This window comes from Microcaecilia unicolor, chromosome 1 (genome assembly GCF_901765095.1).
Source record: "Microcaecilia unicolor chromosome 1, aMicUni1.1, whole genome shotgun sequence".
NCBI lineage: Eukaryota > Metazoa > Chordata > Amphibia > Gymnophiona > Siphonopidae > Microcaecilia > Microcaecilia unicolor.
In genome coordinates this window covers 161,978,827-162,002,401 of record NC_044031.1, presented here as the reverse complement: position 1 = coordinate 162,002,401, position 23,575 = coordinate 161,978,827, and the positions used below count along the sequence as shown (strand labels likewise).

General features: G+C 42.3%; 1 protein-coding gene across 1 annotated transcript in view; it reads left to right on the top strand.

Moving 5' to 3' along the window:
- The window catches only part of FAM126A (family with sequence similarity 126 member A), a 155,955-nt gene extending 139,045 nt beyond the window's left edge, over positions 1-16,910 (top strand). The window contains 1 exon segment of the mRNA XM_030201783.1: positions 13,103-16,910. Within this exon segment, the coding sequence (XP_030057643.1) occupies positions 13,103-13,707 (605 nt within the window). The 3' untranslated portion in view covers positions 13,708-16,910.
- Positions 16,911-23,575: the final 6,665 nt, after the last annotated feature.

Genomic DNA, 23,575 nt, shown 5'->3' with positions numbered 1-23,575 from the left:
TCTTGCTCAAGTTTCAACAAAGTCTTCCCCACAAGAGGAGTAGGAGGACACGCATGCAAAAGACCTGTCCTCAATGAAGGAGGAAGGCATCCCATGCTAGTCTGTCGTGGGCCTGGAACAGAACTGAGAGACTTTGTGATTCATTTGAGTGGCAAAGAGATCCAATGAGTGGGTGCCCCATGCTCGGAAGATCTTGTGGGCAAAGCCCATGTTGAGGGACCACTCGTGTGGTTGCATAACTCTGCTCATCCTGTCGGCCAGGACAGTTGTTTTTGCCTGTCAGATAAGTGGTTCGAAGGAACATGCCATGCTAGCGAACCCAGTGCCACATCCAGACAGCCTCCTGCCACAGAGCGTGATCTGGTGTCCCTCTGCTTGTTTGTGTAATACATTATAACTGTCAACCTGTGCGACTTAAATCTACTTATCACTATTAGTGTATATAACTTAATGGTAGGTAAAACAATCTGGAGTCAAACTGTTATATTCACTCTTGATTACTCTTATTTGAATTTTTAATTCTTTGGCAATTTTTGCCACTGTCCTTGCAGATATATTTCAAATTGTAACAGTACTGAGTGATGGCAGGCTTGTGGTAGTCACTTATCTGGACTCATTGTTGTGGAGTCTTAACACCCCGAATCTTGACAACCCCGACAGGTGCCTGTTTTGCTGTGAATGCCTAAACATCGGGTCTGTTAGAAAAAAGAAAAATGCCTGTCGATCCTTATATTAACCATTTTGCCCCAGCAAACATGTTCCTGGCCTGTGCATACCTCCACTGTGCCACCTTCTTCCTTCGACTGCCACACCGAACTCACCCTTGGCGGCGTCTCATTTAAGGTGACCTGGACCGGAAGTGGTTTGACGTCATAATGTATACCTCATCTCCCGGTTCGCTTCACATAAAACATCCCCAATTGACATAAGTGTTCAATCCCTTGGGTTCCACAGTATCTAAATGGAAAATCCAAAATGTTTCTTGCTGTAACAATTTTTTGTTTAGATCACCACCCCTCACTGACGGGACTACATGATCTATCACCATGCATCTCAGGTCAGATACCGTGTGCTGGTGCTGTATACAATGCTGCACAAACGGTGCACCGATGTTTTGAGTCGAGATTCTTGAACAGTGTTCTGGTATCCTGGTATGGAGTGTTCTGCTTGACTTACCAATATAGACTTTATTGCATGGACATCTGATGTAATATATAACATTCAAAGTGTGGCATGTAGTCCGGTGTCTTAAATGGTATACTCGTCCATTATGTGAAAAGCTACTTGCCTCCAATGTTATTTCACAAGTTTTACAGTTGGTTTTGTTGGTGTCCCATCCATTACTGCATTGTCCTCTGTTGGTAGCTGAGCAGGGCTTAAATAGTTCTTTTAAATTTCTTGCCCTAGAAAAAGCTGTTCTTAGTTGATGTTGTGCAAATAGAGGGTGTGTTGTCTAATAATCCTGGCTGCCCCTTGCCTCCTGGAACAACCCGCATCACAAATGTCATCATTGGATCTGACTGGTCAATCTGTGGTTTGCCTTGTAAGAGTAAGTCTCTATTGTTGTATTTGGCCCGTAAATATGCTCTCCGCAGAACTTTTTGCGGATACATCCTCTGTCTTAAGTTTTCTTGAAAGAGCTTAGATTGAATTTTAAAATCCTCTTCCCTGGTGCAGATTTGTCTGAACCTAAGAAATTGTGAAAAGGGAGGCTTTCCCTCAATGCTCTCAGATGACAGCTGCTAAACTCGAGAATGGTATTACTGTCTGTTGGTTTGGTGTATACCTTCGTTACAAACGTGTGATGCGTTAAATGAATTTCTACATCAAAAAAATTAATCGAAGCATTTGAACAGGACGTAGGGCTAGATGCATCAACCAAACGTGAAAACACCGAACACGTTAAATTCCGAAACCGAATTAGAAAAAAACGAAGAATGCACTAAAAACAGAAGTCCCACATGTTCGGTTCGGTATTTGAAAGTCAAATGCATTACAGAAGTTTAATCCCCGTCGTTAATCTGCCCGTAAAGCATGCGCAGAGCAGCCAAGCGTTATGCTGGCTGCTGTGCACATGCCAAAAAACGTCAAAACCCCAAACAAAAAAAAACACGTTGAAAATAAAAGGGGCAACGGCGCTCGTCAGGAGCGTCCTGTATGGATGCCCTTGCCCCCCCCCCCCCCCCCCCCGAGGTCGCCGCTACCCCGGTCCCCCTCCCTTCCTCTCTCTGTTTTTCTCCTTCTCCCACAGCCCCGCCCCCCTGAGCTCATCGCCACCGCCACTTCCCCCCTCTACCGGACCGCGCAGCGCCTCTCACCTCTGTGTGAAGGCGCTGCATGGGCAAGAACAGCCTGATCGGCGATCAGTGCTGCCTTCTCCGACGTCCCTCTGTTTTTCCTGGGCCCGCCCTCCTCTGATGTGGGTAACTTACATCAAAGGAGGACAGGCCCAGGAAGAACAGAGGGACGTCGGAGAAGGCAGCACTGATAGCCGATCAGCTGTTCTTGCCCGTGCAGCGCCTTCACACAGAGGTGAGAGGCGCTGCAAGGCCGGTAAAGCGGAGGTGTTCCGGTAGAGGGGGGAGCGGCAGCGATGAGCTCAGGGGGGCGGGGCACGGGGGGCAGAGGATGGCGGGAAGGCAGAGCTGTGGGAGAAGGAGAAAAACAGAGAGAGGAAGGGAGGGGGACCGTGGCTGCTAAACTTTGTTTCTTTGTTTTTATTTTTATTTAATACATGCAGAAGCGGGAGTAGCGGCGACCTCGGGGGGGGGGGGGGGGGGGGGGGGCAAGGCCGGTCCATACAGGACGCTCCTTGCCCCCTCCCGGTCCTTTTTTGATTTGTTTTTCGTTTCATTTGTATTGTATGCAGAGGGAAGCTGGGAGCCACATGTTTGTGTTGTTGATTTTGTTTTCGTTTCATTTGTATTGTATGCAGAGGGAAGCGGGGAGCCACATGTTTGTGTTGTTGATTTTGTTTTTCAACATGCCAGCTTGGAATTTTAAGGTGCAGGGAAGAAGCGGGGAGATGACAGCTCAGGCCTTTACGACTGCTCTGACCATACGTTTAATATGTCACGGTAATGATTCAGTGTAATCGTCGGTATTGTTAGTGCATCCCGAATCGTCCGCATTACAATGGTAGTTATTTGTTTGTATTCCGTTTTCGTTAGGTGCTTGCTTCGTCGGAAAAAGGCCTTTAATGCATGCAATGATTAGGAATTTCTTCGTTACAGGGTCGTTAAAGGGTTGTTAAGGTTTAGTGCATCTGGGCCATAGTAAATTGTATCCTTGGGTGGCACTGATTTACAGTGGGGGAAATAAGTATTTGATCCCTTGCTGATTTTGTAAGTTTGCCCACTGACAAAGACATGAGCAGCCCATAATTGAAGGGTAGGTTATTGGTAACAGTGAGAGATAGCACATCACAAATTAAATCCGGAAAATCACATTGTGGAAAGTATATGAATTTATTTGCATTCTGCAGAGGGAAATAAGTATTTGATCCCCACCAACCAGTAAGAGATCTGGCCCCTACAGACCAGGTAGATGCTCCAAATCAACTCGTTACCTGCATGACAGACAGCTGTCGGCAATGGTCACCTGTATGAAAGACACCTGTCCACAGACTCAGTGAATCAGTCAGACTCTAACCTCTACAAAATGGCCAAGAGCAAGGAGCTGTCTAAGGATGTCAGGGACAAGATCATACACCTGCACAAGGCTGGAATGGGCTACAAACCATCAGTAAGACGCTGGGCGAGAAGGAGACAACTGTTGGTGCCATAGTAAGAAAATGGAAGAAGTACAAAATGACTGTCAATCGACAAAGATCTGGGGCTCCACGCAAAATCTCACCTCGTGGGGTATCCTTGATCATGAGGAAGGTTAGAAATCAGCCTACAACTACAAGGGGGGAACTTGTCAATGATCTCAAGGCAGCTGGGACCACTGGTCACCACGAAAACCATTGGTAACACATTACGACATAACGGATTGCAATCCTGCAGTGCCCGCAAGGTCCCCCTGCTCCGGAAGGCACATGTGACGGCCCGTCTGAAGTTTGCCAGTGAACACCTGGATGATGCCGAGAGTGATTGGGAGAAGGTGCTGTGGTCAGATGAGACAAAAATTGAGCTCTTTGGCATGAACTCAACTCGCCGTGTTTGGAGGAAGAGAAATGCTGCCTATGACCCAAAGAACACCGTCCCCACTGTCAAGCATGGAGGTGGAAATGTTATGTTTTGGGGGTGTTTCTCTGCTAAGGGCACAGGACTACTTCACCGCATCAATGGGAGAATGGATGGGGCCATGTACCGTACAATTCTGAGTGACAACCTCCTTCCCTCCGCCAGGGCCTTAAAAATGGGTCGTGGCTGGGTCTTCCAGCACGACAATGACCCAAAACATACAGCCAAGGCAACAAAGGAGTGGCTCAGGAAGAAGCACATTAGGGTCATGGAGTGGCCTAGCCAGTCACCAGACCTTAATCCCATTGAAAACTTATGGAGGGAGCTGAAGCTGCGAGTTGCCAAGCGACAGCCCAGAACTCTTAATGATTTAGAGATGATCTGCAAAGAGGAGTGGACCAAAATTCCTCCTGACATGTGTGCAAACCTCATCATCAACTACAGAAGACGTCTGACCGCTGTGCTTGCCAACAAGGGTTTTGCCACCAAGTATTAGGTCTTGTTTGCCAGAGGGATTAAATACTTATTTCCCTCTGCAGAATGCAAATAAATTCATATACTTTCCACAATGTGATTTTCCGGATTTAATTTGTGATGTGCTATCTCTCACTGTTACCAATAACCTACCCTTCAATTATGGGCTGCTCATGTCTTTGTCAGTGGGCAAACTTACAAAATCAGCAAGGGATCAAATACTTATTTCCCCCACTGTAACCACTTCTTGAAATCTTCCAACTCCCGAGGGCTGCCATGCCATAGCATGAATATATCGTCGATAAAACAACGCCAGAGAAACACCTTGCTCTGCCACGGCGATTGATGAAGCCACCTGTCCTCAAAGGCAATAATATATAGATTTGCTAATGTGGGGGCAAACGTTGCTCCCATCGCCACGCCTGAGGTTTGCAGAAATAATCTATCCTGAAACAACAAAAAGTTTTTACATAATGCTAGTTTCGCCAGTCAATATAAACTCTGAGGGGACCTCATGCGGTCTTCAAGCGTAGGGGAGGGTTCAGAAAGGATGTCTTAGGACTCATTCTCCAAAAAGTACCTTGGATCCTCCTCTGCCTCCCTGAGCGTTCCTCATTGGTGTCACAGCAAATCCTAGTGGGAGGGCTGAGATAGAGCCTGCCTTGACTTAGAGGAGCCATGCCCTCGAGAGGTCGTTGAGGAGTCTGCTCACACCTTGACTTCTGTGAAGCTTCCTCTACCAATGTCGAGGGAGTAATGACTTGTGTGGCAGTCAACACCCAAGGCACATGTTGACACCGGCATCAGATGCCACACACCAGGCTGAGGGCCAAGCAAGATCGTAACTGGAGACAGGGTAGGTTGATGTACACCGTTGCAAGAGGCCATCCAGCAGCTCAAGAAGCAGGGCCCGGAGGCACTGATCGAGAGCAGACGCTAGGAAAGGCTGGGGTGCGAGCTCCGAGACAGGTTGCAGAATTGATGGGACTGAGATGGGAGGCTGGTCCTGGCTACTATGAGACCGACACATCAGCACCTCCTATATAAAGGGGGAGCGATCCTCCCGGCGCCGATGCTTCTCGGGTGCCAAATCCCTCGACATCCCAGAACTCCTGGCACTGTTTGTCAAGGATGACCGATGCCAATGCTTCTTGGCCTTTGCCTGAAGCTCAGCATTGAGGCTGCTCGATGCTGACGAGGACATCAACCCTCACGTCACCTTAGGGTTGGGTCCGACGCTGGACAGTCCCAGGGAGCCTGCCCAGCAGTTGGCGTCAAGACAGGTAGAGACCCACTTAACGCACCACTGCTCCCAATGTTCATGGGTCTCACAGCAGTCCCCAACCTCTATGCAGATGTCGAGGACACTGGTGGCTGCTTCTCATTGGGATTAGCACATCTTCGAAGGAGAATGTACCTAGGCTCTGACTCCCCTATAAAGGAAACAACCAAACAGGAACTTCTCTGACCTTTTACACTGTACTGCCAAGTGGCAGCCAAGTGCAAACACTAATACAAACATAGAAATTTTTTTTTTACACTTGAAGTTTATATTAGCATGGTAAGATGTTGGCATTTGTGTACTGTGAAGTGGGATTTCATACAACAGGCAGCAAAAAATGCTGAGGTGAATTTAGTGATAGTGCTGGTACAGTACTGAATCTGAATGCACAGAAATACAGGTTAATTTTCTCGTTACCAGAAGAGTTTGAGATCTTTAGGGAATATAGAGCTATGATTGAAATAGGAACTCTTTGTTTAGTCAGGTTTAATAATTTTTAATATTATATTCTTCTTTATTTTCCACATGTGTAATTCTTGGATCACAAAACTGAGGACTTAAGTGTACTTATCTGTTAACTCTTAATTGTGAATTAAGGATGTATTTGTTTTTTTTTCTCTGTTTCTTTGATGAAGTACCTTTTCTGTTCAAGATGTAAAGCTTGATGAATAATGTAAAAATTATAAATAATAAAATAAAAATTAAAAAAAGAAATACAGGTTAATAAATACAAAGCAAATATATACGCTGATACCTTTTTATTGAAACTTAAAACACTTTAATCAACTTACAAGTTTTTTATTATGCCTCTTAAAAAAAACAGAGAAAAACTGAAGTTGAATAAACAAAGCTGAACTCAAATGCAGAAAACCCAGCATAAAGTAACAATTATGAGCTAAATATTCAAAGGATTTATGCTCTTTACTGAGAGTTATGCCTATCTCTGAGAATTTGATTGCCTTGCTCTCCCCTCCCATTTTTCCTTTTGCCTAGTTTTCTTTTCACTATCCTTGGTACAACTGTGATAGAATGCATGGATATCCTTTCCCTCAGTAACAGCAATACAAAATCCCTCCACTGCCAGATACTGTGTGAAATGTCAAGAAGGTTGAAGAAAACAGGAAATGGGATGATGTCAAAAAAGTTGAAACCAATTAAGTTAGTCTGTTTCCTCCTTCCTTGTGCAGCCGTCATTTAGTACACTCAAAATAAAGCAAGCAAACCTATGAGCTGCTACATCCTTGTTCTTTACTGTTGGTAGCATTTTTATTTAATCTCACTTATATTAAACATGCTCGCTTGTGCAGCATATGGATGTACACAGAGGAAGTATTGGTTTCATTGGTTAGAGTACTAATTTGTTCTACATTTTAAATCATTGTGTCATTTGGAGGGGCTGGCTATAGGGACTCCCCCTCCCTCACCGCCTGTATTCATACAGAAATGTTTTCACCTAGTAAAGGGCCACCAAAACAGACATCAGATTCAGATGTGATTCCATGTGCCCCAACGAAAAGGAGAGTTTAATTTTTACTTCCATTTAATTTCAGTATATTCCACCTTTATAACACCAGGCTTCCCAAAGGCAGATTACAGCAACAGTTAAGATGAACAGTTAAGATCAAGAAACAGGATAGTCTTACTGAAATTTTGCCATCTGTATTGTATAGAACAGTGTAGAAAAATGCGCACAAAATACAGAGATAACTGTTGTTTCTACCAGCTATAATAATTTTTAACCTGTTTTAGTGATGTTCAATTTTTATTTCATGATATATCTAGATAAGGGAAGCTTTCAGAATAAATTAAAAAGCTGTCAAATAAGAAAACAAAATCTTTTCTCCTCCACCTTTTAAGGCACTGCCTATCCAACTAGAACAGCTTTAGACCATGCATTTATTTTTAATAAACGTTTGCTATTGCTTTAGAATTTGCTATTGTTTTGGGTGAGCTAAAGTCTGTATAATGGATTAGATAGGAACATCTCATCTCCTGTTTTCTTCAACCTCCTTGTCTGACATTTCCCCTTGCTTCCCTTGATGACCCCTCTTGTCTTGACCATGTATTTTATGGGCTGAAAAAAAGTGTGTGTGTGACTCACCACCCTTTCCAGTCCAGCCCCTCCCCTTTTTTATTTTATGGGCTGCAAAAAAAAGGCTCTGTGTGTGCAGCCCCACCTCTTCCCTTTTTAATTTTACAATTTTATTTTATAGGCTGCAAAAGAGTGTCTCTCTCCCCTTCCCCCATTTTTCTGCTGCACGAGATATGAAGACTGTCCATTGATTTGTATTCTGTTGGGCTCCCCCCTGTTTTCCTGCTGTATGGGCTAGGAAGACTGTTCATCTGCCTTCTGTAAACCCCCCCCCCCCCCCCCCCCCCCCCCTCCAACAAGATATTTTAGCTGAAACAGCCAGTGCTGCGGAGGTGGAACCCTTCCACTTTCCAGCCCACACAGTCAGCCAGCACAGACAGAGCACAGCGTGGTCCCTTACCTCATCTCAGTCAGAGATGAAGAGCTCAGATCACACAGCCAAAACTGAGGTCGAGGCTCAGAGCACTGAACAGCTGGGCTGCAGCCTGCACCACACCATGAGCCTGTGCCTGAGAAGGATCCCTGGGCCTGGCCCCGCCCCCCACAGTGCTGCTTGGAGAAGTGTGAAGATGAGAACTTAGTCAAGAGAGCTCTCTGAGAGCAGGTTGTCCACGCACACAGCAGCGGCCGGTTATTTAGCCAGCCAGCGTCTTTCCTTGTGGTAAGGTCGTTCGTTGGGGGTGCGGGTGGCTCAGAAGTTAGGCTAATCACTGACTTCTTCAGTTAGCAGCACTGCAGCAGTCTGTTTTCAGTCTCAGTGCTGTTAGGGTTAGAGCAGATGGCGTCTGACTGGCAGGCGACGACAACGATCCAGCGCATCCTGTGTTCGTTGTGGCACCGCATGCAAGCGGGAAGACACAGTGCATGTGATAGGCGCCTTTTTTTTTTTTTTTAAATCCATTTGGGGGAGCAACCGCTCCCCCTGCGCCCCACCTAGCTAAGCCACTGCTCCTGCCTGTGTATCTACATAACGTTTGTTCAGCTAGCTAGAAGTACCTTTTTAATTTTTAGAACTTCCTGAACTGTGGGTCATGACCCCAAATGGGGTCATAAAATCTTCATTTGGGTAGTGACTTGGGCAGACTGGGGGGAAAATAACTTAGCGGCCCACACCTCCTAATGAGCTGCTTCTGCTATTAGGTAAGTGTGGGCTGCATGGAAGGCAGAGGATAATGATATTAGCTATGATGATGCTGTAGGAGGCAGGGAGCTGCTACACAGGTAAAAAGGTAGGCCGCCTGGGTTTGCATACTGTGTGGCCACAATAATGTGGTCACATCTACACAATTTTGATAAGCACTGCTTTGGGGAGGTTATATGTATTTTTATCTATGAAGAAAACACTTTAATAGCTTTGAACAACTGCTGCAAGATGATTTTCAATGAAAGGATACACCTCAATGGGGCAGAAACGTTTTACTTTTAAAAGTACTGTGCATAAGAAGCTGCTTTCCTATGAGCACTTCAGAAATGACACACACCCTAATGTGGATAGGATCACTCTCATGCTCTGTTCATGTTTTTCGTGTCTGTTCGACCCTTTTTTGGCAGTCTGGTGTGCTGGTATTATAAGCAAACACTAGGCCTTCAAGATTGAGAAAAATGTTGTCCTTTATTCTGACAATGACTTGGGTCATTGTCAGAATAAAGGACAGCATTTTCTCAGTCCTGAAGGCCCAGTGTTTGCTTTTTTGTGTGTTTCTGTTTATATTTGTATGCTGTTACCCTCTCTTTTGTTACTGTGCTGGTATTATAAGCACTACAAAGAACCTGCAAGCACAGCAGCAAAGGCCTTCAACAAGAGAACAATTCCAAATAGAGGGGTTTTTTTTCAGGGCAGTTCTGCTGTCAGATAGAGACATAGGAAATGCTGACCTGCTCATGCTTGTTGCCTGACAAAGGGGCTTATTTACTAAGCTGTGTAAGGTGTTTAACATAGGTTTTAATGCATGTTAACTGTTAATATTCACCAACTGCCACATTAAACACCTGTCAGTGAAATTTGCATTAGGGGCTTTGGATTGGGTGGGGCTTGAGCCTTGCAGTTAATGTGGACATCCTTAACCTGGGGTAACTGATAATGCAGCTGAGGTGTAGCTAATTGTCCTGTGTAAACTGCTTGGCTGCCTTCCTTAACAGTTGAGAACATTCACACCAATTTATTGCAGAGGGTTTGCACTTAACATATCTTAGTATTGACTGTTAGTAGGCATTACATACAAAACCTCAGCACAGACTAGGAAATAGCATTATTTCAGAAGCTTTGATGGCAACGGCTTAACCATTAGGTAAATAGGCAGTCAACTAGGGTGATGGCAAACAGCAGCTGCAGTCAAAGCAAAAAAAAAAATCTTCAGAGATCCATCAGCACATACTTTTACCAGCAGGAAGAAGGAAATGGTGTGCAGACCACAACGACTGCAGAAGTCCAAAATAATACAAAAACATCTTTATTATGCAAACGAGAGTGGAGGGTTTCGAACATAGAGCCCAACTTGGCCAGGTATAGCCAAATGGCTGCTTCAGGGGCTAAAATAACCAGATCAGTGTGAAAACAGGTATGCACCAAATCTGGCTCAATTGTAGTCTTCCCCCTCAAACACTCGTGTCATTGCTATACAGATATGTCAGTTTAATATTTTTTTTTAATCATGGCCTATTATACATTTTTACAGGATGTGCTGTTCTAATTTATAACATTATATGTATTATAAGTGTCTTATTTCTTGTTTTAGGTTATTGATTTTTGTGATCGTAAGGTGAAATGTTCTTTGACCGTGGCTTTCACGTATATACACACACATACACACACAATTAGACTAATCAAGCTGTGCTAAAACCAAAACCTGATCCAAAAGTGTATACTGTTCAACATGAAAATGTCTGATTTTCTTCAAATTGTTCAATTTCCAAAAAACTCTTTTAAGCAAGGCAAAAACCTGTAAATTCGTATCATAGGGTCTAAAGTGGCACCCAGAACTCTCAAGGATCTCTCAAAAGAAAAAGAAAAACCATCAAAATTGAGTTCTCTACCCATCATTACTGGCCTCTCTGCTTCTATGAGATGTGGGCCCATGGAAACAGCAGTTAGCCTTAATTCTTTATTGGCCTAGTGCAGGTGTGATGCCTTCTGCATAGGCTTTGCTTATTGGGTGTATGTGGTGCTGTTCAGCAGCTATCTGGGGGTCAGGTTTCAGGCTCCCTGTCTCATAAGACCTCTATTTAAAAACAAACAAAAAGAGCAACAACAGGTCCAGTGCTTTACATCATGCTAGCCAGAACACATCAGGATGAGAGATTTGCTTACATTTTGTCTAACTCAAGTTTATTTGCATAATTTTGGCTATGTTAAAGTTAAACCTGGGTTGGTTATTGTGCTTGAGGGGTGTGGGTAGGGGGGAGGCTGGGTTGACTGGAGTTTGAGATCATCCTGTGCACATCATTGTACTGATAACTGTCATTCTCATGAATGCTGCTGCTGCTGTTTCAATTTACTTTTAACATTTATGTATAATTGGGTGTGAAAACTCCATAACCTTACATCTCATTGCAGTTTTCATTTGCTGTTTTTATGTTGGCACAGTTTTAGTTTTTACTTTGTTGTTTTCACCATCTTTTGTTTCACTCATCTTTGATTTGATTTTTTTTGTTGTTGTTCTTTTGGTGTGTCATCTTCCATTCTAGAACAACCCGACACTTCTAATGATACGTCTGAGCTTGGCACCTTAGTCATTCCTGAGATTAGTATCACAGGTGTGACTGGCGAGAGGAGCGGGAATGGGGAGAGAGGCAAAGCACTCACAGACAATGAGGCACAACACATACAGGGAGTGCAGGACACAGCTGCTGAGGGCAGAGGCGTGGCAGAGATCAGAAGGCAAAAATCTGTAAGGAAAATGCTGGAGGATGGAGTAAACTCACCTGGCAGAGTACAGTACTAGCTGTGCTCCAAGGTACCTGAGGGTGAAAGGGTCACTGCTGCATGGATTTTCTGGTTTGGAGAAAAGCTGTTGCCTTCCCCTTTTAAAGAGCTCTGCAGTAGATATGCATGATATTGTCTAATCTCCTCCCCCATTCAAAAGAAATGAGATATAACCTGCATGCCTTTCTGAAAACCTGACTCTGTTCCTCCCATGGCATGTCTTGGAATGAGTATGTAACTATATGAAAAGAATAAGCAATACTGAAAGGTTCAAGTTGCCCTATTGCTCGATATACCATGTACTGGGCACACATCTAAGCAGTTAAAATATTTATGAATAGATAAAGAAAAACAAAGAATCTCATTCACAGAGCAGGAGAAAAGTTGAGGCTATCTTTGGCATATTTCAAATATATTCCAAAAGCCCCTGAGCTCACAATACGTTGTAATGAGCTACTATAATCATTGTTGAAGACCTTATTAAAGAGGATTTTAAAGTTGTTAAAAGTCTGCATCCTCCCTTTTTGAATTTAGGCTTCTTTCTGGAAGCACTTTTTTTTTTTTTTTTAAAATATGCACCTTCACAAGCCTCCAGTTGTGTAATACCTTGTTCTATAGCGAGGCCCCTAGAACAGGCAGTGTTGGCAGCAAGCGTTTCACATGCAGTATGACCCTTTCCATTCTTTGGTAGTGCAATGACTTTGGAGTTTGTTAAAGCTATAAGAATCATACTTGGTGGTGGGAGAAGAACCGATGAATGTCAATTTTAATGTGATTTTAATTTGGCTTGGACAGTTTGATATGTTTACTGTCCATGAATGGTTTTTATATTTTCATATTGGCATCTGCTATTCTAATCTTGCTAACCTGCATGAATAATGGGAGAAATTTTAGGTATAATCAAAAAGTGATTTAATCTGGCATGCTCTTTTGATCCATTTAGCTTTAGTTACTGCTTAAATAATATGCTGTTCATTTATCACGTTCTACAGGGAGAGCTGGTAAACATTTTGATGCTGCTTCTGTGAATATTTTGCTTGGGTGCAGTTGGTTGCTTCAGGCTTGAAATCTGTCATTCTCATTCCTGTTTTACTACATGTTCTGAATGTTGACTGACTTTTTTTTTTTCTTTTGTCTTTGCCCAGATGTTACCGATCTAACACTTCAAGAAGAGCTAATGGAAATTTCTGAGGTGGATGAAGGATTTTGTTCTCGGGCAACTTCTAGTACAAGTCAGTCTGCCTTATCCAGCAATAGCTGCAGCAGCAGCAATAGCTGTAACAAGATTGCTGTAGGGAAGAGCCAACGCAGGTCTCCAGGAGGAAGAGCTGGGGGGAGGGAGAGAGATGCTACCGGAGAATCTTGTCGAGACTACCTAGTTCGAAAGCAAACTCAGAGAGCCATGAGTGACAACCTGGAGCTGGTCTCCATGAAGAGACTGACTTTAACCACTAGCCAGTCACTTCCCAAGCCTGGCAGCCACAGTTTGGTCCGCACTGCTACTACCGTGTTCAGTAAATCCTTTGAGCAGGTGAGTGGCTCGTCTGTTTCCAGCAACCCAGCCAGTATCGGCACTGCTGGAAGTGGAGGTGGAGAGACTGGCACAGAAGTCAATAGATTTTCAGCTTGTAGCCTGCAGGAGGAGAAACTGATCTACATCTCAGAAAGGACAGATCTTCCAGGTCCAGGCAAACACCAGCCCAACCAGCAGCGATCTCCTAGCATCTGTATCACGCTATCAACAGATTAGTGGAGAAGCAAGTTATCTGTGTGTGTAGCACTTAATCTACTGTCAGAGATTGTGCTAGTTTGCACCTGAACTGCATTGTGAATCTTGGGTGCATCTGTAGAGTCGCTGGCTATCGTGTTATGAGTAACTCCTGAGCACATCTGCTGGATACTTTATTGGGTGGTTATTTGAGATTATCAGCTTTTAGAGGAAAACTTCTCTTGCACTAGTCAGTGATTTTTTTCTTGGGGGGGGGAGGGGGGGTCCTGTAATTAGAAGCAGGTGCTGGTGGGAAGAAGCCATACTCCATCATCAGGATGACTCTGGTCAGAACAGTGAACTAATTTTTACCCTTTTGTGGCAAGCATTGTTCCCAAAGTCTTCCTTGGTGTGCAGCTTGTCAACTTAGCAAATGTGAAATTGTAAACCTCTCGTACTCATTCATAGGAATAAGAATGGGTATGAACCCAGGGTATAGCAGAAGAAAACACAAACAATCTTTATAAAACAGAAGCCATTGGTAGGAAAATATTTTAAAATTTAGATGACGCTGTCTTGCAAGGCTCATACACATCAACCTGTTGCTTTGAATATCACTTGAACACTTAGGTACATTTGTAAGGCTGGGAAAGAAGTTGGTTTGGCATTAAACTCCCATTTCTCCTCTATCCTGATTTCTATGTGGGATATTCTTGCAGAGGGGAAAGTTTAACAAGCCAGAAGCACCTGAGTCCTTTTTCTCAATTGCTATAGTGCCGAGTTGTCCTCTGCTTTGTCAGATTGTGACCAGGCTGGAAAGAGTCATTAGAACTTTGCCCCAGATCCTGCATGGTGTGCTGTACTTGGCAGCATAGCCTGTGTTGCACACACAAGAATGAGGCATGGAGATGCACATCAGAAGGCTGCAGACCCCAGGACAAACTACAGCTATCTTGCTATCTGTCCCCTGCCACTATTCTAAGATGCAGGGCTGGATTCAGTATAATGATACATTCACATGGGCAATCGCAGAAGGTGGAGCTTTGTAAGAGCAAGGTGGTGTACATGTGTGTAAGGAGAAAAGAGAAGAGCCCACTAAAAAGTTTGAATGTCTCGGGAAGGAAAGTTCCAAGTGTATGTTAGAGTTTAAAGGAGGATTTATGTAATATGCCACTACAATTGTGTTAAATTTTACAACATTGAGTCCCTTTCCCTCTGGTAAGTGGGCTAAAATTATAAAATATTTTCTTCTGTGGGTGTTTGCGTGCACTCCAGTGTTAAATTTCTAGCTAGTGTAAGTAGAAACCTTTTGTCATCTTTACCAAAGCTATACGTTTAACAGATTTTATGCTAAGTGTTTTATGATACAGTCCCAGAGTAGATCTAAAAATACTGGAAGTGATTGTGTTGGGAAGAGCAGAGACAAAAGAACCTCTATCTCCAGATATGACACTGGTGCAAGATCTTTTACCTGTCTCTCCTCCCACCCTTATTACACTTTACTTTTGGGGGGGAGGGGGGGGGTTCCAAAATACTTTATTGAAAGTTGTCAATAATATATCCAATATAATCTAACGATCAACAGCTGTAACAGACAAATCCCCATAACCCCACACTTTTTGTGTGTAGATAGAGTTGCTGGTAACTGAGGCAAGGTCTCCCGACTCTCAGGTATCTAAGGGTTGCATGATTTTTGAGTTGCCCATTAAGGCTGTGAATTTGAAACAGAAGTTTCCATTTATCATATAGACAAAAGGTAAAGGACTGATATACGTAAGAGTAGATTTACTAAAAGGCATTACTGTGCACCAGTACATTAACCCATTAGTGCCCAATGTTAACAATCAATTTGTTCCCATATGGCTTTTTATGGGAACGTTGGGCACTAATGGGTTAATACATGCTATTTACCATGTGTCCCATATTATACATTGGGACTTGGTGCCTAATAATGCATTTTAAACTACGCTACCATGTTAGTGCATGCAAGCGCAGTTAACTCCAGTCCTTAGTGTCTCTTATCTGGATTGCCTCTGTATCCAAACCTTTTTGTACCCTTCTTGGAAGAAAAGGATGTGGTACACCTGGAAATGTTCATGGTAGGACAGTAGCTGCTGTTCATGCCACTGTTCTTGCAGACACTTAAAATATTTTTCACAAAGTACATTTTCAGTTGACTCTGTTCAAATTGTACGATTAGCAGAATGCTTCAGTTTTGGTGTAAAAGCACTATACATTTCCAAAAAATATTTTATATGACAATTTGACATTTTAAATATCTTTTCTTTTTAACAGGTCAGTTAATTGGAACAGTTTCATGAAGGCTAGAAAATTTGACTCTTGAAGTAATGGAGGTAGTGAGTGTGAGATATGAAGTCAGTATTGTAGAGATAGTAATATAAAGGACAGACATGCAAAAGCACAGACCATAAAAGATGACCCTTCCTTTTCAGTACTGTTAATAGAACAAAACCAGAACCCCAAGAAAAAAAGCATAGCTGTCAAATAAGATCATTGTTTGCATTTGTATTTATTTTTTTCATTTGTGTTTGTACTGTAGGTGTGATCTTTTTTTTCTTTCTATAATAAATTCAACTATGGGAACAAATTTGATGAGGGGAGAGAATGTTTGCATTTTGTGCTGCCTATTCCTGAGGGATTTGATAGTTTCCAGGGAACGTCTGTTAAAACCAAGCTTTTTTTTTTTTTTCCTGGTCGCAGCCTAGTTCCTTGGAGAGTCACAGCATATTTTAGAGCAAGTACAAATAATTACATTAGCAATTTGTGCCTTCACATAATATTCCCATTTCTTGTATTTGCACCAATGGATGATCTTTTGGCATCAAGATGAGTTCTTGGGGTGCAAAGGGCATTGACTGACTCTATTTAGTACCACCTATGAAATCTGGTAACATCACATTTTTTTATTTTATTTTTTTTAATTGTTGATATTGGAGGAATTATACACAATGCATTGTCTCAGGGCAGCAGAATTCTGCAAATGGACTAGGAGGCAAAAGCTGCCTGATGATTGCATGGACCCCTTCTCTTGAGAGTGACTGCATGTCCAGCTGCATCCTCCTCCTCAATCGACTGGGGCCTAACTGCTGATTTTAACTATGCAGGACACGTTTAGTTGTCTGATGGTTGACAGCAGAGGGGAGGACAGAGCCCCATATGCTACAGCTTTCTTCCCATGTTGCAGTGTGCTCAATTGAAGAGTGGGGGGGGGGATTTGAGAGCAAGCTGGGGATATATGCCTCGGGTGCTGGGCAGGTTGTGTGTTCTGGGGGAGAAAGAGCTGGGGTTGTGAAGAGAACAAGGGAGGAGAGGAAGAGAATGGGGGTGTATTCTGGTGTAGGGGAGAGAAGCCATGGAGGAACAGAGTAGAACTTGGAGGTCTTCTGTGAGAAAGGGAGAAAGAACTGGAAGGGGCATAGGGTAGAGTAGGGGTCAGAGCGCTGTGGATTCTTGTTGAAGGGGGTAAAGAGAATAGTTGAGCAGGGAGTGGGGAGAGGGAGGAAAACAGGTGCAGAGGGAAAGCTGGGAGATGTTCACTTCAGAAGGGTAGACAAAACTGAGAGTTGGTCTTATGTGGAGAAGGAGGAGGATCAGATTTAGGGAGTGTGGTTCAAGCTAGATTGGAGGCATAGAGATGGGGAAGGTGGAACTGAGATGTCTGGTCTGAGGAAGGGAGGAGCCAGGCCTTATGAGTAATTCTCAACAAAGAAATTGCAAATAAAGTATGCAGAATTTTGAATTGTTTATGCACAAAAGTCCCCCTAGAACAAAATATACACGGGAAAAGGGTCAAGTGGGGCACAAGTGCAGGCTGTTGCACTAGGTGTCAACCGGAAGAAGAAACTCACTCTTTTCATTAGCAGCTCAAGGTGTTAACATTCAGGTCCCTCTCAAATAATCCACAGTAAAATAACATGTCCTTGTACCACTTTACTACATTAAAATGTGTAATTTTGTGTTGCTGCAGTTAGGAACATTAATTGTTTTGTCTGCAGCAATGCTGAGGCAGCAGACTTCAAGTTGGACCTATTATCTTTTTAAAGGACCAGATCAATGATAGAAATAAAATACTCCCAACCTCCCAATCCCTTAAGAAATAACTTTTTGAACCCACTGCCTAGCACCTACCTGAGATCTGTTTGGGGGGGGGGGGGGATATACCCCTGCCCCAGAGGCTCCCTCAGTCAAAATAGTGGGTTCAGCCCGGTAATTGTGATCTTGTGATATTGCTGTGGGGGGGGGGGGGGGGGGCTGAGGTGCCATTTTGATTGGAATATGCCTGAGATTCACTTCTGTTTCCCACCCTCAACTCAGGAAGGAGACACCTTGTCCCCTCCCCCTCACCCCCCAAGGTCTAGTAAATGCTGAAGGGATGGGGGGCCAGGGGTTGCAGTTTTTTTTAATGGAGTTTGGGGGGGGGGGGCGTTAAATCTCTTGCTAAACAGTGGCCCTTTTAAGTTGCTCCATAGGAGCATCTGGTCATGCATTGGTGGTTGGTGCTTCCATGTGTTAACTTTGCATGAATAATGCAGCTTTCAAGGTTTGGCACAAGCAGTGGTGGTGGCCACTGCTTGTGTTATAAGATGTTTTGCATGCATTTGCAGCTCATTATTTAATTTGCATTGTGGTAAATCCCACATTAAGCTGTGTTATTGGAAAATAACTCAGTTTTTGCCAGTAAACTCTGTTATTGCTTAAATGCATCTTAGTAATTTGGGCTTTGTTTGTTTCTAAGGCAATGAAGGGTGAAGCGAGCTGCCCAGTATCTTAAGGAGCATTAGTGGAGAAGCAGAATTTGAATTCCAGCTTCCTCAGTTCTTAGGCTGCTGTTTCACTACTCTTGTTAGTATATTTTCAGTAAGGGGCCCTTTTACTAAAGGGCGATAGGGTACCTCTTCGTTGGCGCATGGCAAATCAAGCCTACTACAGGAGCCTGGCTGTAGTCTCGACCTCTGCCTGCCACATGCCAACTCTGACACTAGAAAATGCATTTTTATTTTTTAGTGCTGGGGGCTTACCCGGCAGTAATTGCCGACCAGTTACCAGCGGAGTAGCACGGGAGCTCTTACTGCCTACTAAATGGGTGGCAGTAAGGGCTCCCTGGGGAAATGGCCGCACGGCAAGTGGTTCACTTACTGCATGGCCATTTTGCTTTTTTTTTTTTTCCAAACCCCTTTTACTTGCTGAGCTAAAAGGGGGCCTCGGTGCACTGCGAATCCATGCGCCAGTGCTACCACAGGGCACCTTTTAACACAGCTTGGTAAAAGGGGCCCTAAATGTTTCATTATTGATGCTTTGTAAATGGAGAACTGACAACTGTTTAACTTACTGGCATTTTCAAGACTTGGTAGTGATCAGCTCCTGCACTGCATTGGTGTTTTACTTCTAGCCATATTAAAGAGCACATGTTGTCTTATAGGAGCTGTGTTTTCATATAAGTAGAAGAATGCACATGTCAACTCAGTCACGTGCGTGTTAACATGGCAACCCATGCATGCACCAAGATTGTCAAAATATGTTAAGTTGCTATCAGCTCTTCATCATGTATGTGTTTCAGCTAAAACTGTTCATGTATGGTTGTCACTCTGATGCATCTGTAAAGTATTTTTTAAAATCATGTATCATGCTTCTTAAGAAGTGCCTTTCTGCTTGTCAGTTGTGATGCCATCTGTTACAGGCTGATAACATTTGTAATAGGATATCTGAGTCAGTAAATTAAGCACAGTGTAAATGGGAGCAGTTTTCAAATAGCCCAAATACGGCTTGTTCTAGTGTGCATATTACTTTGTGGGTAGTTTCTCTTTGATAATTAGTATAATGTGCGCATACTTTTTAAATGTCTGCCTATTTTGCACTCACTGTTCTGTGCAGGCAGCCAAAGGTGGAAAAATAAAGCATATACTTGTAAAAATGTCATTTATGTGCACAGGTTTCATCTGGCTATAAATGTGGCTGAGAGCTACTGTTCACAGACTGACCAGAATTAGGCCCTACTTGGGGAAAGTCAAGCCCACTGTTGAGCTGAGGGAGTGAAGTTTTTAAGACTGGCCTCACTTTGAAAATTCTCTTTGTGCTGGTGCTGTGGGTGAGTGTTCTGGTGCAGCATTACCTTCTTGTGTTTTTGGAGCCTTACAAGATAGGTGATGCTTGTTCTGATTATATTAAGAGCCAGTAAGAACAAAATCACTATCACTGAAGATGAATTATGTATTTAATGACACTGTGCTAGTTCCTTAGTATAAAAGCTCAGTTAAATGTAAGTATAATACCATAAGAAACTGTGTAATACTAGGTCAAGTTCCGATTTAACACATGCTTTGCATGACCAATGGAGTTTTTGAATGCTGAGCTGAAAAGAGGGACAGTGAGTGATGGAACTCTGTACTATTATCTAGTGTTCTTTGCTAGCACTGTATATGATGAAGTATTAGAAAAACTGAGATACCAAGATTCAGTTGGGGTTCTGCTGCCAAGGAAAGTTTAAGGTGGTGGTGGGATTTTAGGCTATTTGTATCCCACACCAATAGTTTCATAAATTTGGCAGATTTCTTCTGTGTGCTGTTAAAGAATTTCATTGTGTACTGAAAATCCATGGTTGGGAAGGGCTTGTATTGTGAATACTTGGAGCTATCCATTTCCCACTGAATCATTTTAATGCACTGGTTTGCAACAGCTGCAAAAGACAAAAACAACCACCATAGGATTACAAGCCAGTCAGTAATCTGAAGTGGCATTAGAATCTTGTGTAATTTTTCTCTCTAGATGTAAAATGGGAGGAAATCTTTTTAGTATATCTGACTGCTAAGGATAACAGGGACCAGATTGCTACTTGACTTCTAATTTAGTGAGCTCCTGTCAAACTGGGGAGCACTGTAAAATGACACTATGGATGAGGTCTGAGCTGTGGAATGAGAACCGGTCTGTGAGAAGCAGTGTAATGTTTCCAGAACTGCTGACCAAGTTCTGCACACTGTGCGCAGGCATTCAGAGTCGGGGCTTGGAGTTCTGTAAATGTAACTGTAGCTTGGGAGAAATGTACAATTATGGTACAAATCTGATATATTTTTAAGGGACTTTTTTGTTTGAAAATAACTTAGCCCAGTTTTCAGGGTTTATTTTTCTAGTAAATAGTCTTTCAACAAATGTCAATTTTTATTGATAAAGTATTTGCCAATTGACTTGAAGAAAAAGAAATTAAAAAAAAAAAAAGGATTTGTCAACAGATACGTTGATTTTTAGCAAGCAGAATGAGATGTGGCTGGCTGCAGCACAGTGCCAGATGCTTGATACCAGCCCAACATTGTATTAATATTGGCTTGACAGACGTGGGAGATGGGGTAACAGTGTTGAATTTAAATTGTCTGGAGTTCTTTTACCTGTGGAAAATGAGGGACGCAAATATGTAATAACTGACATCAGGAAGACTCTCCATTTGAAATTATAAAAGGAAGTTAGCCATTGTTAGTAAAAGTGAAAAACTGAAGGTCAATAGGTGGATGTTCTATTGCAGAGATTTAATTTCCTGCTGCAGAATTTATGGTTCCCCAATGGTCATGCAAAATTGGGAGCTAGACGATGCTCAGTGTAGTAAAATTTTAGTACAGCAAGCAGCATCTAACTCCCATTTTTGTCACCTTCGCTGTGTGGTGTTTGTCTTCAAGACTGTGAGGGTCCTTTTTGGTTCTTCTGTTGTATCGTTGTCCCCAGTGGTCATTCCACAGTCTCCTAATTCTTCCCAGCCCTTCTGCTAGGCTGTAACATTCTTCTCTCCTCTCATGCCAGATCACTGTAGTCTGCTGCCTCTCCTCTTTTTTTTTTTTTTTTTTTAATTAAAACTGGGCAGCAGTGCTGTCTTTTTTTTTTTTTTTTTCCACTCCAGGGTACTGTCCTTTTTTTTTTTTTTTTTTTTAGAGGGGAGGGAGTGTTTTGTCAGAACCAGGACCCTTCATTCAAGTCTAGTCAAGGATGTAATTTTCTCTCCCCCACCCCCCAAAAAATGTAAACTTTAGGTATTTCAGTAATAGCCATCATATAATGGAGATCTGCTGCAATGGCCCCATCTGAGGACTAATTCTTTACCCACCAAGGGCTAAGAATGCTACCTTTGTAGCATCCCCTGCTATTTCTCACTAGGGAGTGAGGACATTAGATTTATCAGTGATTTTAGGCTCCGGGAGATTGCCACTGTATAAGAGGCAGTGTTTAAGGAAGGAGAGAGGAGAATAGAGGTAAAAGGGGAAAGCGATGAGTGTGGGGGAAGGAAATGCAGGAGAGGTGAAAAGATGAAATATTGGAATGAGGCACGAAGAGAGCAGAGGTAGCAGACAGGAAGGGGGACACCTTCAAGAAGGGATAAAGAGTGGCGTAAGAGGCAAGGTATCTATAGGAAGTAGATAAAATTTTAAAAATAAGAAAACAGAAAAGAGATTTAAGCACAATAACTCCCAAAATTTTATTTTTAAAGGGAAACTTGTTAACTTTTCTTATTAAAAATATTACATAGATATGTGTCAAAATCTGAAACCTGAGACTTTGAGTGTAACTTCCAAAGCTTGTCATAAATGTAGTACGTTCATATTATATATATATATATATATATATATATATATATAATAAAACATAGAGTACTTGATATAAATGAGATGCTTATATTGGCCTTATTTTGCAGGTCCTAGAAGATGTTGATTTTAAATAGAGTGGAGGGGTTAGGAATTCTTTTAGCAGTTGGAAAAGGTAAAATTGGATGAAATACCCATTAAAATTAGTCATTTTTAAGGGAGAATTTTAATTAAAAGATAAAGCACAGACTAGCAAGATTTATTTAATGTAAAATGTTAAATTCAGTGCAACTGTATTTTTTTATTTGCATTTTTCAAGGATTTGAAGTGTTGTGTGGCATTTATAGTATAAGGTTGTGTGTATACGTAGTTACAGTATTCTGCCATTACTTGTGATGTCAGTATGTCACTGGGATGGTGCTTTTCACTGCCAACGTGGATGCCCATGGAGTCTCAGGCATGATATTTCTATCTAAATCATTTTTAGACACTTTTTATATTGAGCAAATCTTAAATACGGAATTTCAAATGTGCCATATTTTCATATGTATCCCATGCACTCTGTAATGTATCCTCCCCTCTTGCCTGTTGCAACATTGCTGCTTTTCTATGAGGTAAACACCATTTTTCAGATATTTGTACAGTTGTAGTTTGACAAAAGTAAGAATAGTTTGTATTCTGTTCTGTACATGTTTTAGATTTTGATATGTTTAGAAGTTTTTTTATATGCTCTGTACATGAATATGTTGCACACATTCTCTTTTGTTCTCTTTCTAGTTTTATTGAAATAAAATCTGTATGATTAAACTGGTTTCTAGGCTCTTAGACCAGGAGTGTCTCTTTTGGGGTAAAGCTCTGAAATGTAGCATCTTGACTAAAATGTGACACTATGGTGCTAATTTTCAAAGCACATAGGTTACTGTATAACTTTGTAAAGCTATGTGCTTTGAAAATGAGCCTCTATATTACTATCATGTAAGCCGTTCCGTACAAATAACATTTAACCAGAATAATCAAATGACAGGTTGTCTGCTCTGTATTCATGGTTTGGGGGTTTTTTTTCTTAAGATACAGAATGTTGAAAATTTGATCTGGAACTGCCTTCAGAAAAAATAAAATATGGTAAAATTGAGCCAGTGTGTTAACTCTTTGTACAGGCAGCATGACTGGATATTGACTTTTTTTTGTTTGTTTTAAGAAAAGCAAATATGCATCCATGACTGTTGTACTCTGCAGTACATTCTTTGCAGTAGTGAGTTGCAATGGTGAATATTTCAGTTAGATTTAGCTCCCAACTTTTCCTTAGCCACTCAAAGTGAGTTACATTCAGG